The 20,276-nt window shown below is 42.5% G+C and overlaps 1 protein-coding gene across 1 annotated transcript in view; it reads right to left on the bottom strand.

The window, feature by feature from the left end:
- LOC138284148 (uncharacterized) overlaps positions 1-20,276 on the bottom strand; it is a 285,937-nt gene that overhangs the window by 180,768 nt on the left and 84,893 nt on the right. The window contains exon 5 of the mRNA XM_069222631.1: positions 17,262-17,434. Coding sequence (XP_069078732.1) covers positions 17,262-17,434 — 173 coding nt within the window. The remainder of the gene's footprint in view (positions 1-17,261; positions 17,435-20,276) is intronic.

Raw genomic sequence — 20,276 nt, 5'->3', positions numbered from 1 at the left:
AAACCTTGGGGGGACGTGGATCCCGAGCTGTGGATGCAATGGATGGCATCGGCACAGACAGCGGCGTCCACTCACGCAGCGAGTGGCCTGCCAGTAACTTATAAGCCCTTTCAAGCTCGCCCCGCCCAGGGAGGGGCGGGCGCCACCACAAAAACGGCTGGGGCAACGTCAGGGGCATGCTGGAACTTTAACAAAGGTTTTTGTTCCAGAGCACAATGCAGGTTCAAGCATGACTGCTCCAAGTGCGGGGGTCGTCATCCAGTCATTCAATGTTTCTCCCTGTCTAGCCCGGCGGAACAGTGGAGGGCTACAAGAGGGAGGGGGGCACATGGCGCTCCTGCGCCAAAGCGGTCCTACACCAGTTAGACTGGATTTTCTGCTGCCATGGTTGCGAGTTTATCCAGATACGGAAAAGGCACTCCTACTGGAATGGGGTTTTCGAGAAGGTTTTAGAATAGGTTACCAAGGCCCGTGGGAAAGGAGATGGGCTGACAATTTGCAGTCAGCCAAGGAATAGCCTCAGATAGTGCGCGACAAACTAGCAAAAGAAGTGGGCCTAGGCAGAATAGCAGGCCCTTTTGACAGATGGCCAAGTGAGGCCTTGATGATATCACCTCTGGGAGTGGTACCCAAAAAAGCACGGGGAGAATTTCGTTTGATTCACCATTTGTGATGGCCCGAAGGGGCGTCTGTAAATGATTTCATTGCCCAAGAGGACTCCAAAGTGATATACGCGTCGGTCGATTATGCAATAAAGCTAGTACTAAGGTGTGGTAGGATGGCGGAGATGGCAAAATGCGATATTCAGTCAGCTTTTAGATTGCTCCCCATCCATCCGGCAGATTTTGACCTCTTGGGCATGCAGCTAGATGGCAACATTTATGTGGACAGGGTGCTGCCCATGGGTTGCGTGATATCATGCGCTCTGTTTGAAACCTTCAGCACATTTTTGCAGTGGGTTTTCATGCGAACGAGTGGACATAGGTGGGTGACACATTACTTGGACGATTTCTTATTCGTAGGTCCAGCGGCATCTGGTGCGTGTGGGCGAGCTCTAGTTTCGTTTCAGAGGCTGGCACAGCAGGCGGGGGTACCACTGGCCCCGGAGAAAACAGAAGGGCCTACGCCGATTTTAACCTTTTTGGGCATCGAGCTAGACGCGAGAGAACTGATCGCGAGATTGCCAGCAGCAAAAGTGGGAGAGATACTAGATTTCTTAACAGTGGTGCGCACTTTGCGAAAGATGGATCTACGGACGGCCCAAAAGCTGTTAGGTTACTTCAATTTCGCGTGTAGGGTAGTTAGGGGAGGTAGGACTTTTTGCAGGCGATTGGGGCTTTCTATGTCAGGTGCAATACTGCCGCACCATAGGATACGAGTATCATTGACATTAAGTGAGGACATCAGAATATGGGAGATCTTTTTGAAAAACTTCAATGGAGTACCAATGTCCTTTGGTGAGTCAGACACGGTATGGCAGGTTCAAATTTTCTCAGACGCAGCAGGAGCATCTGGTTTCGGCTTATACTGGGACGGGAGGTGGTGTGCGGAGACATGGCCAACAGCTTGGTTGCAGCAAGGGAGAAGCATTGCGTTTTTTGAGTTTTTCCCCTTCTAGTGGCATTGGCAGTGTGGGGACAGGAATTAGCCAGTAGGACAGTGATTTTTCAAATAGACAACATGGCGGTGGTAGAGATAGTTAACAGGCAGAGGGCAAGGGATCTCAGAGTTTTGCGCTTGTTGCAGCAGTTTATGCTTTTATGTTTGTCTTTGAATGTTATATTTAAAGCTGCACATATACCAGGGATTCACAACGAGAGTGCAGACTCCCTATCTTGTTCACAGTGGCGGCGTTTTCGCGAGTTGGCACCTGGAGCAGAACAGAGCAAGACTGTGGTCCCGGCAGCCATCTGGGAATGGGGGGCATGATGATCACGGGGCTGGTGGAGATGTCATTAGCAGTATCCACGCGGCGTAATTACAGACTGGCATGGTTGGAGTTTCAATCTTTTGAACAGTTCGGGGCAATTTTTGGGCTCAAAGCTTGCGAACGCTTGAAGCACGGACCAGACGTTTTGTGCTTTTTCTGATGAGGGAGTGTTTATCTCCAGCTACAATCGGGGGTAAATTAGCGGGCGTCTCTTTTTATGGAAAACTGTTTTTTGGGTATGATCCAGCACACAACGAGTTACTGGGGCGAATGCTGAAGGGCTGGAGCAGGGTTAGAGCTAGGGGAGATAAACCAGCGAGAGAACCCATTACTTTTGAAACATTGGTAGAGATGGTACAGGTGTTACCAGTTTGCTGCTTGAATGAGTATGAAGTCGTTTTATTTCGTTTGTGCATGTTGTGGATGTTTTTGGGTGCATTTAGAGTATCCGAGTTGTTGGGGGTCGGAAAAGAAATCGGAGTAAGAAGGAAAGAAGTGTGCATGCATGGGGATAGGTTAGGGATATGGCTCAGGCGGTCGAAGACGGACAAATTGGGGAAGGGCAAGTGGATATGGTTGGAAAAAGGGGGTGCGGAGGTAGCTTGCCCGGTAGCGGAATGGTTTAGTTTCAAGGATAGGTGGCCTGCGGCCGGTGATTCAGGGGTTTTCATGCATGCATCAGGGAAAAAGTTGACTAGTTATCAGCTATTACAAGTTATGAGGATGGCCCTTGAAAGGATAGGGCGGCGAGCAGGAGATTATGGAACGCATTCAATTAGAATTGGTGCGGCGACGGAGGCAGCCCATTTGGGCTGGGATTGGGCCAAGATTAAGGTGATAGGCAGATGGAAATCTAGGTGCTGCGAGCGGTATGTCAGGCCTTGATAGCACATAGCTGGAAGGGAATGGGGGGGGAGGTTTTTAGCCCACCAAGACAGTTCTTACAATGTTGTTTCTTTGCAGGATGCGTGGCTGGGCCGCAGAAAGAAAAGATGACGACATGGTTGGTCGGCCATTCGTTCGTTCATTGGGCGGCAAAATTTGCGGAGAAGCAGATTTACGGCAGGTCATTGAGACTGCCCAGCAAACACCACGAAGTACATTGGTGGGGCAAGAGTGGTATGAGGTGGGGGAGCCTGCTCCCATTTATCACGGGTAACTTGCCGCAGTGGGGATGCCCAGACCTGTTGATGATTCATCTTGGGGAGAATGATTTAGTGAAGCTATCGGGGCTCACTCTGATACAACTGATGCAGAGGGATTTGGAGCTTTTGAAACAGAAACTATGCGGAACATGCTTGGTATGGACGGAATTTGTGCCAAGAAGGGCATGGAGAGGGGCTTTCAATCATGGAGCCATAGAGCGGGCTCGTAAAAAGTTAAACAGAGCCATGAGAGTTTTCTGTTGGGCACATGGGATCAAAGTTTTGAGACATGGTGACATAAAAGAGCAAGAAAAAATGTTGTTCCGTGATGACGGAGTCCATCTATCACAGATAGGGAATGCGTACTATATTACAAAACTAAGGTTAATGCTCGAAAGTGTATGGGGAGTAAATTTGTGGATTCAAAAAAAAAAAAGAGGGGGGTGGGGCAGCAAAAGACCCAGATCTCGCATGGCAGCACAAGAGTGGACACCGTGTTATATGTCACGAAAGAAGGGCAAGGCATGATTCTGAGCAGTGGCACAGCAGTGGTTCTAGAGCTCTTTAAGTTCGCATTCGGAATACACACAGAAGAGTTAGTCCACCTCCTTGCCAAATTCTCGGACCTATTTGAGGGGATTGAATGTCTGCAGGACAAATTGATATGGTTGCATATCGCCAAGTCCATTCAACCAGTGGCCCTCTGCCACTGCAGGATAGCCTTTCAGTTGAGGCCAAATGTTGAGGACAAACTCAACAAACTGGAGAAGGTCAGAATCATTGAAAAGGTCACTGGGTGGCCCCCTGAGTGTCTGCAGTTGTTGCAATGAAAACAAAAACAAGCAGTCGTTCGAAGCCTGGATCTGCATAGACATGAGGTTGTCCAGCATATCAATTTGCAAGGAGCATCATCTCACACTGACTATCGATGATCTAATTGGGGAGCTAAATGTTGCTTGTTGGTTCTTAAAAGTTGACTTATGGTCAGGGTGCCACCAGCTGACTCTGCACCCTGAATTGAGGTTCATTACGACCTTCTTCACACACTGGCCTAACTGGAGTCATTAATGTGGGTGATGACATCCTTGAAAATGTCACCACGCTCCCTGAGCACCACGAATGGCTCAGAAGAGTGCTGCCGAGGATATGAGCTTCGGCGCACACCCTGCACCGTGAGAAATGTGAATTTCTAACAAAAAGGTTCAGTTTTTTTGGATACACTTTCTCAACAAATGGCATAGCCCCGACCCTGCCAAGGTGAAGAACATCAAGGAAGCCGCAGAACCAACCAACATCTAAAAAATGCGGAGCTCCCTAGGCATGGTCACCTACTGTGGTTGCGACCATGTGGACGTGGGGTGATGACCAAGCCATGCCTTCAAAGCAACCAACGACCCATTGTTGGTGGACACCTCATTAGCCTACTTTAATGTCTCCAGACCCTCGACCTTGGCAGTTGACGCTAGCGTGACCGGACATGGTGCTGTTCTATCACAACAGCAGGTGTGTGGAGACTGGGCCCCAGTGGCGTATGCCAGCTGCTCTCTGTTACGAAGCAAAGGTGCTCCCAAATTGAGAAGTAGGTGATCGCTATCTACTGGGTGTGTCACCACTTCCAACAGTATATCTACGAACACCCCTTTGTTTTAAACAAACAGCAAGCCCTTAATACCTCTGTTCAAGGGTACTTCTTCCAAGCGCCCACCCTGCACCGAGAAAAGGATGATCCAGCTCCAGTATATAACTGCCAAGTAGAGTACAATCCTGGTGCAAATAACCCCGCCGATTACCTCTTCAGATACCTGAGAGACACAACCCAGGAGGAAGTGGAGGACCTCGGGACACAGCAGAGTATGTCTGGTATGTAATAGAGAGATTTCAACCCCCTACGCAGTCACTCAAAAAGATGTGCATCAACACAGAAAGAGATCTGTGCCTACAGCTAGCCCTATATGCAGTGCCGGAAAGTGGGATACCCTCAAAGAATATATGACCCTACGGGCTTTTGATGCCTGGCAGGTAGTAACCTCACTATTCCAAGTACGCAAGGAATGAGCAACTGATGTTGAAGGATGCCTCCTCTAAGGCCAGTGTTTTGTCATTCCCAGCAGCCTCACAGAACAAGTGGTCCAGCTAGCCTATGCCAGGCAGCAAGGTGTAGTCAAAATTAATAATCACCTCAGAAGCAAAGTCTAGTTCCTGCTAATGGACAAAATGGTAGAGACCACCGCAAGCTCCTGTCAATGGAGCCAAGTTGCAGGGTCCTCGGATCCACCAGCCCCCATAATCACTGAACCTGGCCCAAAGCAGACATGGACCTGTGCGAGTCTGGACTTTGGATGCCTCTCAGATGGGCGATACACGTTGGTCATGATAGATGACCAAACCAAATATCCTTAGGTGGAACTTGTTCAGTCACAGGAGGCTAGTGAGGTTTTGCCGAAACTGGAGAAAATAATCGTGACCCATGGGCTGCTCAAAGAACTTTGCACAGACAACCGCTCACCGTTTCACAGCCAACAGTTTGCAGCTTACCTGCAGTTATGGAACATCAGGCACAAGATGGTAACTCCATGATGGACCCAAGCCAACGGTGAGGCAGAGTTGTTCATGTGATCACTCTATAAAAGTAATACAAATTGCTCATGCCAACAACACCTAGAGTGGGCCACATGCATTCTTCCACATGCATTCTTGAGGACCTACAAACATGCTGGCGAGGTCAGGAATAAATCAAAGGACACCTCAAAATTTCATGGGGGTGTTGGGGAAGAGATTTCTTCACGGGAAAATATTTTCACCTAAGAAGAAAAAAAGGAAAAGATTTTTTTTTTGCTGTTACAGAAAGGTGCTGGCTTTGCATGATGCATGATTGCACTATGTGTACAGTTCTGGACGTAGGAAATGCCATCTCCCCAAACATAAAATGACTTCACATGACCTTCCAAGGAGTATGCCTCGAAGGTTGCAACAGTTGCAGCTTTACAACAAGGTTGTGAATGGCTCTAATGCAAGAAAGGCAGTGAAGCCTTCTGAACCCATTGAACCCTGATTACAGATACGGAGTTCCCCAGGAAATACATGTCGAAATATTAGATGGCTTAAATCAGATATTCCGGTTAGGATCTCCATACCTACATTCAGGTGGAGGCTAGGTGCTGTGGTTGCCCACCAGAGTTTGTGGACCTGATAATTCTGAGTCCTTAGACAATGGAAATATCTTTCTGGGGATAACACTTAGGGCCACTCATAATTATCGTATTAATTATTATGTTAGAATACATGGAATTCTTTAGCTCCTCTATAAATGGCAGTCACTAATTGCTTTATATTCTATGATGTGTGATGCACCCTGTCACTGATTATAAAGAAAAGACGGCAGAACTCCACTATTATAAGGTTATAACAGTCAAGTTCTGATGTGACAATGCCTGCTGCCAGCAGCCGAGATGAAAGGCAGGTCGGGGAGCATAGATAGAGCAGCTCTTTAAAGCAACAAATGTGACACTGCTTTTCTTTCTTCTACTATATTTTAATAGCTTATAATGACACGAAGAGAAAATATGTTTATTTTTTGCACTCCTTAGATAGAAAAAAGCTAGAATCTTTCTGCATGTTTCTATATTTTCTGAGCTTCTGCAGCTTTTTTTTTAATTGACATATTGAACTGTTTCTAGTATCTGTTTGCAACAGGTTTTTGATGTGTTTAATTTTGCACTAGAGGTTTTATTTTTATTCTTCACATTTGCAAACATGGTCGCTCTTTCATATGAAAGAGCTACACAGCAAGGTTTTAATTGGCTTGTGGGAAAGGGGATGGTGTGACCATGTATTATATGGGCTAATGTACCCCTTGCTATACATGATAAGGATATTACAAGTTTATATCTTGTACTTCCATACCATATAAAGGATCTCCTTAATGGCTTGCAATACCCTTACAATATACAGCAAGAGGTAATTTAACCATTATATATTATTCAAGTTATCTTACGTGATGTTAATTTATTTTCTGTTATGTGACATTCAGTTACGTTATGTTTCCTGGTGTTATGCTCAGTATTGCTTGTAACATAGACCAACACCCTTGCAGAGTTTATGATGCTGACTGGAATGTGGGGTACTGCTACACACTGAAAAGTAAAAATAACATGATTTGAAGGGTCTAATTTGGATCTGTTTTTTCAAGTCAGTTTAATCAGAAATAGTCCGCAGCTGTAAAAAAATGTCTGAAGAACATCCTTGGCACAATCTTCAAAGATGTCTTAGAAAAATATCGATGTATGTTGCCTTTTAAGAAGCTTGGGATTGTCCAATATTGATTCTAGTATACAGTACGCAGGACTTTGAAGTTGATTATGGTCGATAGAGGGAGCTATTGCAAGGCAGGTAAAATGAGGCTTTCTGGGTCAAATATGCGGGCTCCGCCATCAATCTTGCACCAGCTCCAATGGAGTTCTAAATGCCATAGCAAATGCTGAAGTCTGTTACAGCAGCAATGGGCATTCCATCATTATGATAAAATTGCAGAACAGATAAAGCCAGCTTGATGAAAGAAAGCTAACAAAACTCCAATATGTGGAACTCATAATGAGAAAATACAATTTTTGTGGAAGTGCAAAGATTTTCATGAAAAAATAAATTGGACCCAGGTTTGAATCCTAGGACATGGGTTTGAGTCTTTGGTCCCACATTTGAATCCTGGATCAGATACATAAAATAATACAAACACCTTACAATTCCCAAACCGTTGGGAACTGTAACAAGAAATATATTTTAAAAAAAACAGGTTGTGGTAGTCTTTTTTCAAGTCTACGAGACCTGGTAATGATGAAGAGGACTAAAGAGTGAAGTAAGGACAGCAACACAAATGTAAGAAGGATAACGGGTCAGAAAGGGCACTAATTGAGGATGGAGAGCGTGTTAGTTTGGATGTAGTAAGAGGAGTTTGGTAGAACGCTCACAAAACAGCAGCAACCTCAAGGAGGAGAAGGTGAATGTGGAGGATGGAGAATATAAAAGGAGGTGCTTCTGAGGAACACCCCACCCTAAAAAAAGGACATACACTTTTCCCCTACAAAGAAGGGACTTCACCAGGTTGGTTTCTTCAGCCTGATAAAAGCCACTCTAGGTGTATTAGGTTGTATTTTTAGGGAATTGGAGTTAGGAAAGGCAGTATCTGGCAAGGGATCTTTAGTTGAAAAAAGTCAAACATGTCAGTTGCGGCACAGAGATCTGGAGCAGAAGAGTCAGCTCTAATGCACAGGTTGTTCACCACCATAACAAGCAATGGCAGGACTTTTGTAACCAAAATATGATGCCTCACCATTCGTCATTCCCCTATATGATCATCACTTCTGACTTGTCAGATGAAAGCTTATGGCATTTGTAGCTAATCCAGTGCCTTCCATCCAACACTGATCTCCTAGTACAGAGGCAGATAACCATCAATTTGGCCTCTGTCCAAATGGAACAGGGCTCGGGTGCAATTGGTGTGCATGCAGAAGTGCAATCCAATAGATCAGATTAGCCTGCCAAATTAAGAGGGATAGGAGACCGTCAAGGTGCCAGGGGAGCTGTTCAGAATTGAAGCGATGGCATGCATGGAAAACCTATGGTTCCTGCTGCAAACGAAAAGGTCTGACACACCCACGCTAATTTCTGGAAGAGGGTCCTACAGGTTGGTGGGGCTGATGGTAGGAAATAACATACATAGAGGAGGAAGTACCGGGACAGTGACACCACCATTCAGCACTTCCTGACATTTAGTATTGCTAGCAGGATAAACTCCATGCCACATGGTGCCTGAAACCTGCCTGATAGTCTTCCCCAATATTGCTTGATTTAAGGACTTTTTTGGCTGTTGGATGCAAGGAGGTTGTAGGATAATTAGCGGGATCCAATGATAGTCTTGTGATTTACATTCAGGGCAACATGTAACCCATTCACATAATGCCCCCTGTGTAATGACCTGCCCACTTCTATGCACCATACGAAAAGCACACATATGCATCACAATTTATGGTGATATCTGAGGGCAATGCGTGCTTTCCTTACAGGGGATAGTCGAAGCCGAATCCCAGTTTGGCTTTACAAATAGGGGCCTAATTGAATATGTAAAAGCAATGTATGTCATGGCTGAAAGGACACCGTGGAAGCTGTCATGGAAACGCTTGCTTTACTTACAGGGGCATAATGGAAACTGGAAACCGTAATGGCAATGCATGGCTTACATGTGGGTCAATGCACTTGTACAATCAGTAATCTAAACATGAAAAATAATTTACAAACGTCCTAGCACTCTGAGCAACAGCCCTGGCCACCTAAACGCTGATCTCCTACGCTCACCTCCTGCAGAATCAGCAGGCACACACAATAAAGAGGAGGCTTGGCCTTTTTGAGCATCGGCGATCACACTGGACCGGGTGGTGCATTTAGCAATACTCTTGCACGTCTAAATGGAACCCTTCGCGGGCATCCCTCCAAATTATCCTATGTGTTAGCATCATGGAATATTTCAGCAATCCTCATATGTATCAGGCATACTCTGGCATAAAAGAAGTAATCAACGAGAATATTATAGCATCACGTTTGATGCCGTGTTTTCTTTTCTGGCACAGATATTTTTATGCATTATTAAGCAGCCCAGGAACACTGGCCTTTGACTTGGTACAGTGTTTAAAACCGATGGTGTTTCTCGTAAGAGTGGAGTTTTGATTGTCATTCTTTCCATTGGGTACAATGTAACAGATAGGCAGTGGTATGCCTGTAGGCTATCTATATGTGTCTGCTCAGCAACCAGTGTTTTATGACAACTGTAATATTCTTTCGTTTGCATATGTAGGATTTACTACTATGGAGAAACCGTGCTCTTGAGTTTTGTGGCAGACTGTAAACTATTGGATATTTTAAAAGTCCATCTTCAGAAAATGCCTGTAAAATCTGTTTTTAACCAATATATTTGAAAAAGTGCGCTGTTGAGTGCACAATTTGCACCCATTCGATTGCGATGTTCCTGAGAAAACATCCTCTCTGATGACATGTTTAAAGATGTTGCCTGGTATACTATGGCCCTTGCTGCTACACAGAGACTCTCATTGGTATTTGAGAGGTGTCCATACAAGATGTAAAGACTATTCCTGGCATATACAGACTGCCAATATTTGCTCAGAACCAAGTTGGTTGGTCCCTTTCAGTAGCAGCACAGTGAACAACGTGGACTGGACTGTAGCCATGAGTAATTAGCACTGGTTGAAATTAATTGAAGCATACCATCTATACGTTTTTTCCCTGTTTTTCTACATGCAAAGCCAGAAGTGAGGAGGGAATGCCCAGTATTGGATTCAGCACTCAGTGCAATAGGAAGCAAACTGCTCATAACTAATGTGGCCACTCAAGGCTAAACCATATCTTGGGCTGCATTTGTTCCCAAAGTGAAAGGAAGTGGCCGAGATGACTGTGCAAGACTGTTCCTACTGGGGTAGGACCAAGACACATGGTTTCCGTGGCACAGTGAATACAAAACTGAAGGATTGATCGGAGGCTTTGATTAATTAGTAGTGGCTGATATTAATTAAAGGATCCCAGCATTGACAAAATTGCACTTTCAGTTTTTTATCAACCAAAAAATGATCTTTTAGCTCCAATGTGGTTATTGTTTTATGACTCACAAAGACGTATTTCCTGATCCATCCTCTTACTTTTTTGGACATTAATGTTGCTGCTTGAAACCTGCACTTACATGTCAGTGATAGCTCTGCTAATTGAACCCAATGGTACTCTATATGGACACTAGGAGTCTGAGCCCATAACATCAATATAACCTTGGGGACAAAATACACCATCTGAACCTATAATGTATTAATAACCAGAAGGAGGGTTCTGCTTAATAAGGCCTAAGACTGTGATCACTCTGTTCCTTTCCTTTTTCCTTCCAGGTATAATTGTAGGGCTAGTACCTACTCCGCCCACTTTGGTGGTGCAGTGAAGAAGCTGGTTATCGGTTCCTAGTTTGGGAATCAATCAATGTATATTTCTCAATATATATTCCTAAAGTGCATGGCTGCTCTAAAAGAGTTTCCCAGAGCTAAACATAAAAGGCGGGGACAGAAAAACTTAGGGAAACTAGCAATTTTCGAAACTTCAACAATGACGAGCAGCTACGAATTTTCCATGGCAGAGAGTTCCATAAATTTGGACCCAAAACAGAAAAAGACCTACCACCCTGCCTAATACGTTGATAGCAGGGCACATTGTCAAGATGCTGGTATCCCGAGCGAAGATTACGCCGAAAAGAGTAGTGATGCACCAGTGCCTTAAGATATAGTGAGCCATTTCCATTTAAAGCCTTATGCATATAGCATAGTGTTTTGAAATGTATGTGCATTTTCAACGTCTATCAATGGAGGGAATGGAGGTGGGAGGTGACATAAATCTCTCCAGGCACATGGCAAAGCAAACGGGCTGCAGAGTTTTGCACCAACTGAAGCCTTTTCATAATTTGCTTAGGAAAGCCCAAATAAAGCACATTGCCTTAGTCCAGTCTAGATATGAAGAAGGCTTGGGCCACAGTTTTTTCTGCCAACAATGGAAGGGGCCAGATAATTTTGTAGGGGAACTTGAGGAGACAGAAACAGCAAGTAGCAATTTTGGACATTTGAGATCCATAGAAAGCTTATGATCCAGCCAAATACCCAAGCTTTTTGCATCCTTACAAGGGATGGGAGGTGGACCCAAGTCAGCCGGCCATTACTGAGAATTCCAAAGCTGTGGTTAATTTCCAACTATCAGTAGCTTGGTCTTGTCTCTATTTAGCTTGAGAGAATTAAGCCTCATCTAACCAGCTACCTCAGACCAAAAGAAATGAAGATTTCTAGGCTTATCTTCTTTATCATTGTTAAACATGACAATGATATGTGTATTGTCTGCATACAGAAAGAGAGTTAAGCCATAGCTCTCAACTAGATCTGTGAGATGCCTGACATATATATTATGGGAATGGAAAGGAAACAACCTCAAGGGATATAGAGGAAGGGGTTTCTCCACAGGGAGTAATATTTTCCTTGTTGAAAAAAAGAGAAAAAATTTGTCAGGTGAAATTGTACTGATGTGATGCATATTTAGTACCATAATTGTGCATTTTACATAATTGGAGATAGAGAAAAGACGTTGTATCTGTTGCAGAGATTCTTTATCGACTTGGAGCTCGACAACCCTCAGTAGACCTGCCGGGTTGTTGAATACAGACTCAGTCCACCATGCTGAAGCGTACAAATGGCCAAAGGACGTGAGCCTTTTAGTGGATGGGATTGATCAGCAATCCATTACCAGTGTGGCTGCTGGCTCAAGTGCATGCTAAAGTATTATCGGCCACATCCTCCTTCTGCATGCAGAATTTTCACACGCGTTTAGAAGGCAATTGAAAAGAAAAACCGACAAAGCCATCTTACTGCCCAAGAATAAACAGTGAGCAGGGTTAAGGACCCATGGGAGGCAGAGGGAAATTGAGGGGGAGCAGGCCCCTGCCTATAGGATCTTCCAGTTTATTAAAGATTCTTTCTATTCTAAGGGAAAAATGTCAGCCCATTCCAAGAGGGGGCATCCTCCCACTGAAAAAGGATCAAAATCACACATACAAACATTTTAAGTGACTCAATTTCACCTACTATGATTAAGGCGGTTGACATAAGGGGCACAGTAAGTAATGTTTCTTCCCCCACTTTGTTCATGTCAGACCTAGCCCATTATCTGAAGAGGGAAAACCTATCTGATTTGACTCTGACCCAAGAAAAGTGTACCATAAGTGATGAGGGGTGATTTAGATCTGCAAATCACTGCAATGTCAACTTCTAAAATATTAGTAAATTGCTAACATAACAGAAGAAGAGTGTCAAACAACTGTAAGAGAAGTGTGATATGGTTGGTCAACACAAAAACATGATCTCATAATTGCCTATGGACAAGACAAGCTCAGATTTGACTCAAGTGGAAGTTAACGATAATTAAAACACCAAGGCCCTGATTGAAGAAAAGTGGTGCTGCACCCAGTCAGCACTACTTTTCATGTGGCCCTTAGCGCCCCCATGTGTGCGCCGTATCGCACATCATGGTGGTAGTTAGGGGAACTAGCGTCAAAATTATTGATGCTAGTTTGGAGTTTTGCAGGATTAGTGTAAAAAATGTTGACGTTAATCCTGCAAAGCCCATTCAAAACAATGGCCTCCTTTTAACGCCTGCTCTGAGCATATGTTAAAAGTGCTGAAATAAATGAAATCTTTGAAATTTCTTTGCTCCATTTTTTCAGCCCCCATAACGGGGGAACGCCCCGTTTGCATACATTATGTCTGGCGCAGGCAAAATGTAGCGCAAAGGGTTACAAAGTGGTGCAATGCATGCAGTGCGCCACTTTGTAAATTTGATGCGGCAATTTTGGGCTTGTTGGGCCACATTAGCATAAAAAAATTACGCTAATGTGGGGCAAGGAGGCGCTATGGGCTCTTAAATCAGTCCCCAAATATATAGTTAAGAAGCTATGGCTAAGACAATCATGGACTTGACTAATGTGGAAAATGGAAATACTAAGGATATAGTTAAGTTATGTGATAAAAATGAGATTTTGCAAATAACTCAGGTATGTCTTCAAAATTACTTTAGAAGGAATAAAGTGAGCATAATTTTTGTTCCTGGTTTGGAGAGGGCTATTAAAACAATATTCTCCTTTGTAGACCCTATTCAGGATATAGACCTTTTCATCAAAGAGGTTTGGAGCAAGAACCCAAAATCTCTAGCAAAAGCTTACATCCACTAGAAACTCCATCTAGATAAGAACTGTAAGATATTAGTAAATGTTCCCACTTGCAAACATGTGAACAGGATTTTTTCAGAGCTCCGTAGACTCCTTTTCTGGGGAAAAACTCAAATTTTAAATCACCTGGATATATCCAAAATCCAGATAACAGGAGGTGGCAGCTCAAGCAGTACACTGAAAAATAAAAGACTAAGGGAGTGACTGCCTTTCTACCGCATCTTTGTAGATGAAAAGGTTTACGTTCTCAGGGCTAGAAAACGAGACATTGCTGGTCCATGTATAAATAGAGAGGGTTTTATAGAATTGAATGGCTGTGAATTTACTTATTAAGATTCAGAACTTTATGGGGCGGTGATACAGTCTACTTCGCTGATGGGTATTAATGCAATCTGCTTTGTTATTATTTAATTTTCATTTTTTTATTCACACTCCTTTTCTCAAGTGTGTACTTTAAGTCAATACACTGGGAGGTGCTGACACTTTCAAGAGGTTAGGGCCTGTGTTTTCAAGGGCATAAAAGAGGTGAGGGGGGCATAGTGCTCAGGCTAATAGGAAGTACCAGTAAGGAGGTGGGGTAAGAGGAAAGAACATAAGCAAACCATGGGAGTAGTAAATACAATTTTAGGGAGAAGGGAGTGAGGGGGCAAAAGGAGGTGCTAGGGTAGCAAAGAAAAACTGGAAGAGTACTTTTGAGTATAGGAGGGTATCCTGTAAAAAGGATTTATTTTGTCCAACTGAGGCCTCTCTAAGTAAACCCTTGGTCTATTCTTTTCTGTGAAGGTTCAGACTTAAAACTATGTTATTGGAACATTAATGGTCTGCTTGATAATAAAAAGAAAAGGCCGACAGTTTTCAAATGCCTAGAAGGGTCAGTTGCAGATATAATTCTCCTTGAAGAAACTCATATTCCAATAGGGCAGAGCTCCTTATTACAAAGTAATACGCATCTTTAGTTGTATTATCTGGGAAACATGGTCCATCAAGAGCTACTGCAATATTAGTGAGGAAGTCTTCTACTATAGCCAAGTTGGAGACTAGAATAAACAGTTTGGGGGACAGTATAGTGGGGTGGCAGTCTTGAGAGCAGACACTAAAAGGTAGAGGAAGGCACGTGTATATGGGCCCAGACTAGATGATGCATCAAGTTTTTAGAGAATGACATTAAAGTTGCAAATAATTAAAAAAAAACTTAGATTAAAGGTTGTTTGGCGACTAATAAACAAAAGTGACCCAGGATACTCGTTTTTAGGGTGTGCCCATAATTTTTCCAGGACTGATTATTTATTTCACATTTCATCTGTAACAAGGCCTTAGAAGTAAGTAAGAACACAACTCACATTTCCAACCAAAAGAGTTTTTGTAGAGGATTACACACCAAAACAATGGTCCTTTGACAAATATGTTCTATCCGAAGGAGATTTTAACCAGCAGCTTATTCAGAATAGAACGGAGTAATATTTGCATGTTCAACAAAAACTCAACTCATATTTTTGTTATATGGGACACTTATAAAGTAGTCTTAAGACGTTGTATCCCTGAATATATGAAAAGACAAAAATGTTCCCGTTATAATGCTAAAAACTGAATTTTTAGATTCTCTTTATCGACTAGAAAATTGTTTTTGAACTGATCAGATATTGAAGTAAATTCTCTTACCTTAATCAAGTTGAATTGTTACAAAGACAAATACGAGGTATGGCTGCTTGTCACCAGGACTAAGAAACTTGCTAATGAGTAGAGTTAACAATATGAACTTTTGGAAAAATATGTGCTGCCTGGCAGTCAATTAGCAGTGTGAATAAGAAGTGCATCAATTTTATGTAGAAGGAAAAGATTTTAGTAACTAATCAGCGATTCAAAAGGAGATGGTTTCTTACAGGGCTAGAACTTCTAACCATCTTGGAGAGTTTAACTCAGCTGCCTGCAACACGTTTTACAAGGAGGTTACCATTGCAACATTGTCTCCTGAAGACGTGACCGTCTTGGCCAACCTATTTCCTGGCAGGACATTTTAGACAGTATTTCACAGGATAAACTCTCAAAAAGTCCAGGTCTGGGTGATAAACTGTTGAGCTTTGGAAAATATTAGTCCCCTACATTTTATTGCCATTTCATTAAATGTGTCAAGAGATTCATCATGGCTGAAATATTCCTCTGTCTTGACAAGAGGCCAATATCACTCTACTGTTGGGACCAGGAAAAGGCTGCTTACTGGTGTCCTCCCATTTTTCTTTTAAATCATGTCAGCACTCCACTGCCTTGGCTAGCGCTGCACTACAGAAATACCACATACATACATACAAACATGCATACATACATGTATGTATACACATATAGATAGATACATACACAACAGTAACATTTTAGCTAAAATAATTGCAAACAGGCCACAGACGTTGTTGGGCTGTATTATCCATCAACATATCTAGGAGGCCGGAATCTAGAAAAAATACAACAGCATTCACCACTTGTACAGATGAAGCACCATCATTTCTCACCCTCTGTAGGCCCTCCTGGTTGACGCAGAAAAGGCCTTTGAAAACTAGTAGTGTTGTGAGGGTGTCATGGGCCTAGTGCAAGGACGAAACTCACACCCCCTCCGCTTCTATTTGAATTAAAAAATGCAAAGGTAATCCGGGTTCAGTGGGCCTGGCGCCATTGCACCTGCTGCAACAATGGAAGCTACACCCCTGTTGCTAAGGTAATTTTGGTATTTTCCCTGGCAAGTCCTAGAACATTTTTCCTTCATCCCGAAATTGTATCAACGCATTTCAAGCATTTTATTCAAATCCCAGTGGGAGGACGAGTTATATATGTGGGCGATTGAATAAGTGATCATTTTTCCTCATATTCGTTTATGTACGTCAAAACTGTCCAATTTCACCCTTACTTTTGCACAGTATATTGAACCCTTAGCAATTGAGCGTGGAGGCCTCGATTTACAAATAAATCAAGCATCAGAGCACAGCAAGTGAAATAGCTGCGCTGCACTGAGTGAAAGGGAGAAAGCAGAACAGCTCCATAGCTACAAACAGGTGGTGCTGTTGTGCTCTCCCCTGGGCACGCACATTTTAAGCTGCCATGCACCCACTCAGACACCCTTGCACCAGAACTTTGCCCTGGGAACATACTGAGGTATGTGGCACGCCAAGCTGGCGACACCCTCAAACTCTGGGAGGAGACAGGAATGTAACATTGTCGTTTTCATATATCTTTTCTGTTTTCTACATCACATGAACTGAAGATCCTGGAAGGTATTCAGGATATATAAAGCACCTTGGGTTAAAGAATGTAACCAATCTAATCTAATGGAAAATCTGACCCTGCTCCGTTGTAGCCCAACACCAGCAGGGTCTGTGGCACAATTCCAGCTGTGTACCTTCCCTTTCCTGTAAAGCGCTTTGACGTTGTCCATGTCCAGCTCCAGCACAGCATTACAGGACACGAGCACCTGCTCAAAAAGATGTAACTTCAGCTGGGTAGCGGCTAAGTTATTCATGCATTTTATTCGATGTTCACGAAGCTCTTCTTTTTCTTCAGAGCTCAGACATGCTGTAAAATGAAACAATGCAGATGTAAATACCAAGCAGACATACATCACAAAGTATTCTCACAACTGTCTTAACTCTACCTTGCAGCAATCATTATGCAGAATCTATAGCATATTAAAATGTAAAATAGTTTCATCTCTGCAGCAATAATGCTTTCATGCTTTTTCTCTGAATCCGGTACAGATTAAAATTCTCCAGAGCTCAGAAAAACATATGTTTGCATGGCATTGAGAATATCATTAAATTCAAAACATTAAAACAGAAAGACAAAGATGTTAAGAGATACAGCTGGAAAGATAGAGAGTGAGATATGCAGAAAGAAGAGACAGAGCGAGGAAGAGGGAGAGGGCAATGCATAGAATAAGAGAAAAAGAGCGAGACTACCCAACAGTGTGAGACTGTGTGAAGCAAAAATTTGAGGTATATGAAGGTTTAGCCTTGCCTGTACATTTGGGAGGTTTCAGTCAAGCCAAAGATTAACAGGCCCTGTACACTCCTGATTTCCAGCCACGAGATGCCCTACTCATGAAAGGAGGGGCTTACAGCGGCTTGGTTGGAGGTACACCTTCGGTAAGAGAAGTGCAAGCCATGACTGGCATATGGGGTCACAGGCTTTGGCCAGCTATGTGCTGTGATGGGCTAAGTATGCCTTCCACCCACTCTGATACATCAGTTGGCACTATAGTGCCATCAGCACACAAATTGTCTAACAATTTTGTTAAGTCTTCCCCTGTACTCAGTGGTGTTTGCCTGGCTTTATGTTTTACAGGAATAGCATCTTCCTATAGGCGCTCAAATCCTTTCACACTTCCAAGCATGGAAGCAAAATCTTGTTTTTACTGTATTCTACTGTACTTAAATCACCATTAACATGCAGGACAACTACTTCAACAAGCACTACCTGACACTCACTGCCTGGTTTCAAAATTACACCAAGACACCTCAAATTATATCATTGAATAATGTCTCTGCCTTTCTCTGTGACACACATCTGGGTTATAACTTCACATCCTCCAGCAAGTAATACAAATACACAACCATGTTAATATCCTCTTCAGTAAATGCCTTTGGATTGCACCTTTATCCAAAAACGTACAACTATATATAATATACTAAATGATATTAATTGGTGATATAGAATCAGCCATAACATTAATCATTGCAAGATATTTACCACTTGCAAGGGTTCCTTAAAATTAACTACATCACATTAATTGACTCTATTATCAAATGTCAGGACGGGTTTTTACCCAAATCACGTTCAAGCTCTTCAACACAATTTGCTTTCACTGCATTGGTGCTCCTCAAACTTTTGCACACCTTTAGAAATGTTGAAATGTCCTGAATGTCAAACAGCGTTTGCCAACTGCTGGGTGCATTTGGTTACTGCCAATGTGATATATATATATATATATATATATATATATATATATATATATATATATATATATATATATATTTCACTTTTTGCACACATTTGTTAATTACTTCATTCTCTGAAACATCACAAACAATTCCAACAGTCTCTGAGGTATGAATAGCTAAAGCTTCAGCATAAAATATAGATCATTCAATGCCCTGACAATGTTAAGCACTTACATTAGAATTGGATTTCTGCATGCGCATAAACGTTTTTAGATTTTTTGAAGCACAATGAATGATGAATTGGTCTCAATGATAAGTGTTACTAATTTCTTCAAAATTCACAATTTGAAGTAAATATTTTTAGGGAAATTATGTTTTAATTAATAAACTGCTTTGTTTCTTTAAAAACAAACTATAAAGTTTCAAGATAATGCTGGGTGCTTCTGTAAAATGCTTTTCTAAGTACTTAACAGCCTCAGTATTTGTATCCCAAGCTAAATACGGAATGGTTGATAGCTGGGCTTCGGCTAAGTAATCAAAACATCCTGTCCACCATAGCCCAATAAATTAAATATCAGTGCATTCATACCATCCATCAATTGTAATCAAATTGTCTTCAAAAGAGTGATACTATTTATTTCATTCTAAGGTAGGTTTTCAAGGATTTTGCAAAAATAAATGTGGTTGAATGCAAAAACTGAATTTCACAAAAGTGTTTATTATAAAGTATGTTGAATAAAGGAAAATAAATGAATAAACATCCATCAAATGATAATGAAGTAAACAAAGGCAATCCATGTAAAATACTGAACAATTGAATGAAAGCTAGTACAGTAACCCTGGAAAGAAATGATAAATGCACCTGGATACATAGGACCAGGTAATCTGGGGCTAATCTTTATTTGATGTGATCCGACAAAGTGCATGACATTATTTCATCAGAAAAATGGGCCCACAAGATGAATGCAAGAATTGCAAGGTTCCGTTGGCTCACAGCAAACTTTCTCATTTCCATTACTAAGGATACAATCATTGTTCTTCTTTGAATCAGTACTTTCTTCTCCACAGTCAGAAGCAGTTTCACACTTCTTTACCTTTACACACCTTCCCAGGTTTCTTAACACACAACAATTAACCTTCTATCACTTTACTCTCTTTGCACCTCTTTTTCCATCATACCACGTTTGTAGCTTGTCATGCCCCTTCTTGTGCCCTCTGTACCGTGGCTTTTGCTCAGAGGGCTTATATTATTTTTCCCGTGAGCACCTCTTGGCCTCCGGCAAACTATTGTTCCTCTCCCAGAGCTCTTCACCCCCGTGAACCTCCTGTACGGTTGCTCCCTGGGGATGCACTCTTGTAAGAGTATCACATGTTTCCTGGTTAATTAGCTCCATCCGCCATTACCTATTGCATGTAACCATTTAGGCTTAGTTGTTCCACCTGCCCAATTGTTATGACCTATTGACTCTAATGGCTAA

The sequence above is a fragment of the Pleurodeles waltl genome, chromosome 3_1 (genome assembly GCF_031143425.1).
Source record: "Pleurodeles waltl isolate 20211129_DDA chromosome 3_1, aPleWal1.hap1.20221129, whole genome shotgun sequence".
Classification (NCBI taxonomy): domain Eukaryota; kingdom Metazoa; phylum Chordata; class Amphibia; order Caudata; family Salamandridae; genus Pleurodeles; species Pleurodeles waltl.
The sequence above is the reverse complement of the archived record's forward strand: the minus strand, read 5'-3'. Positions and strand labels throughout refer to the sequence as shown.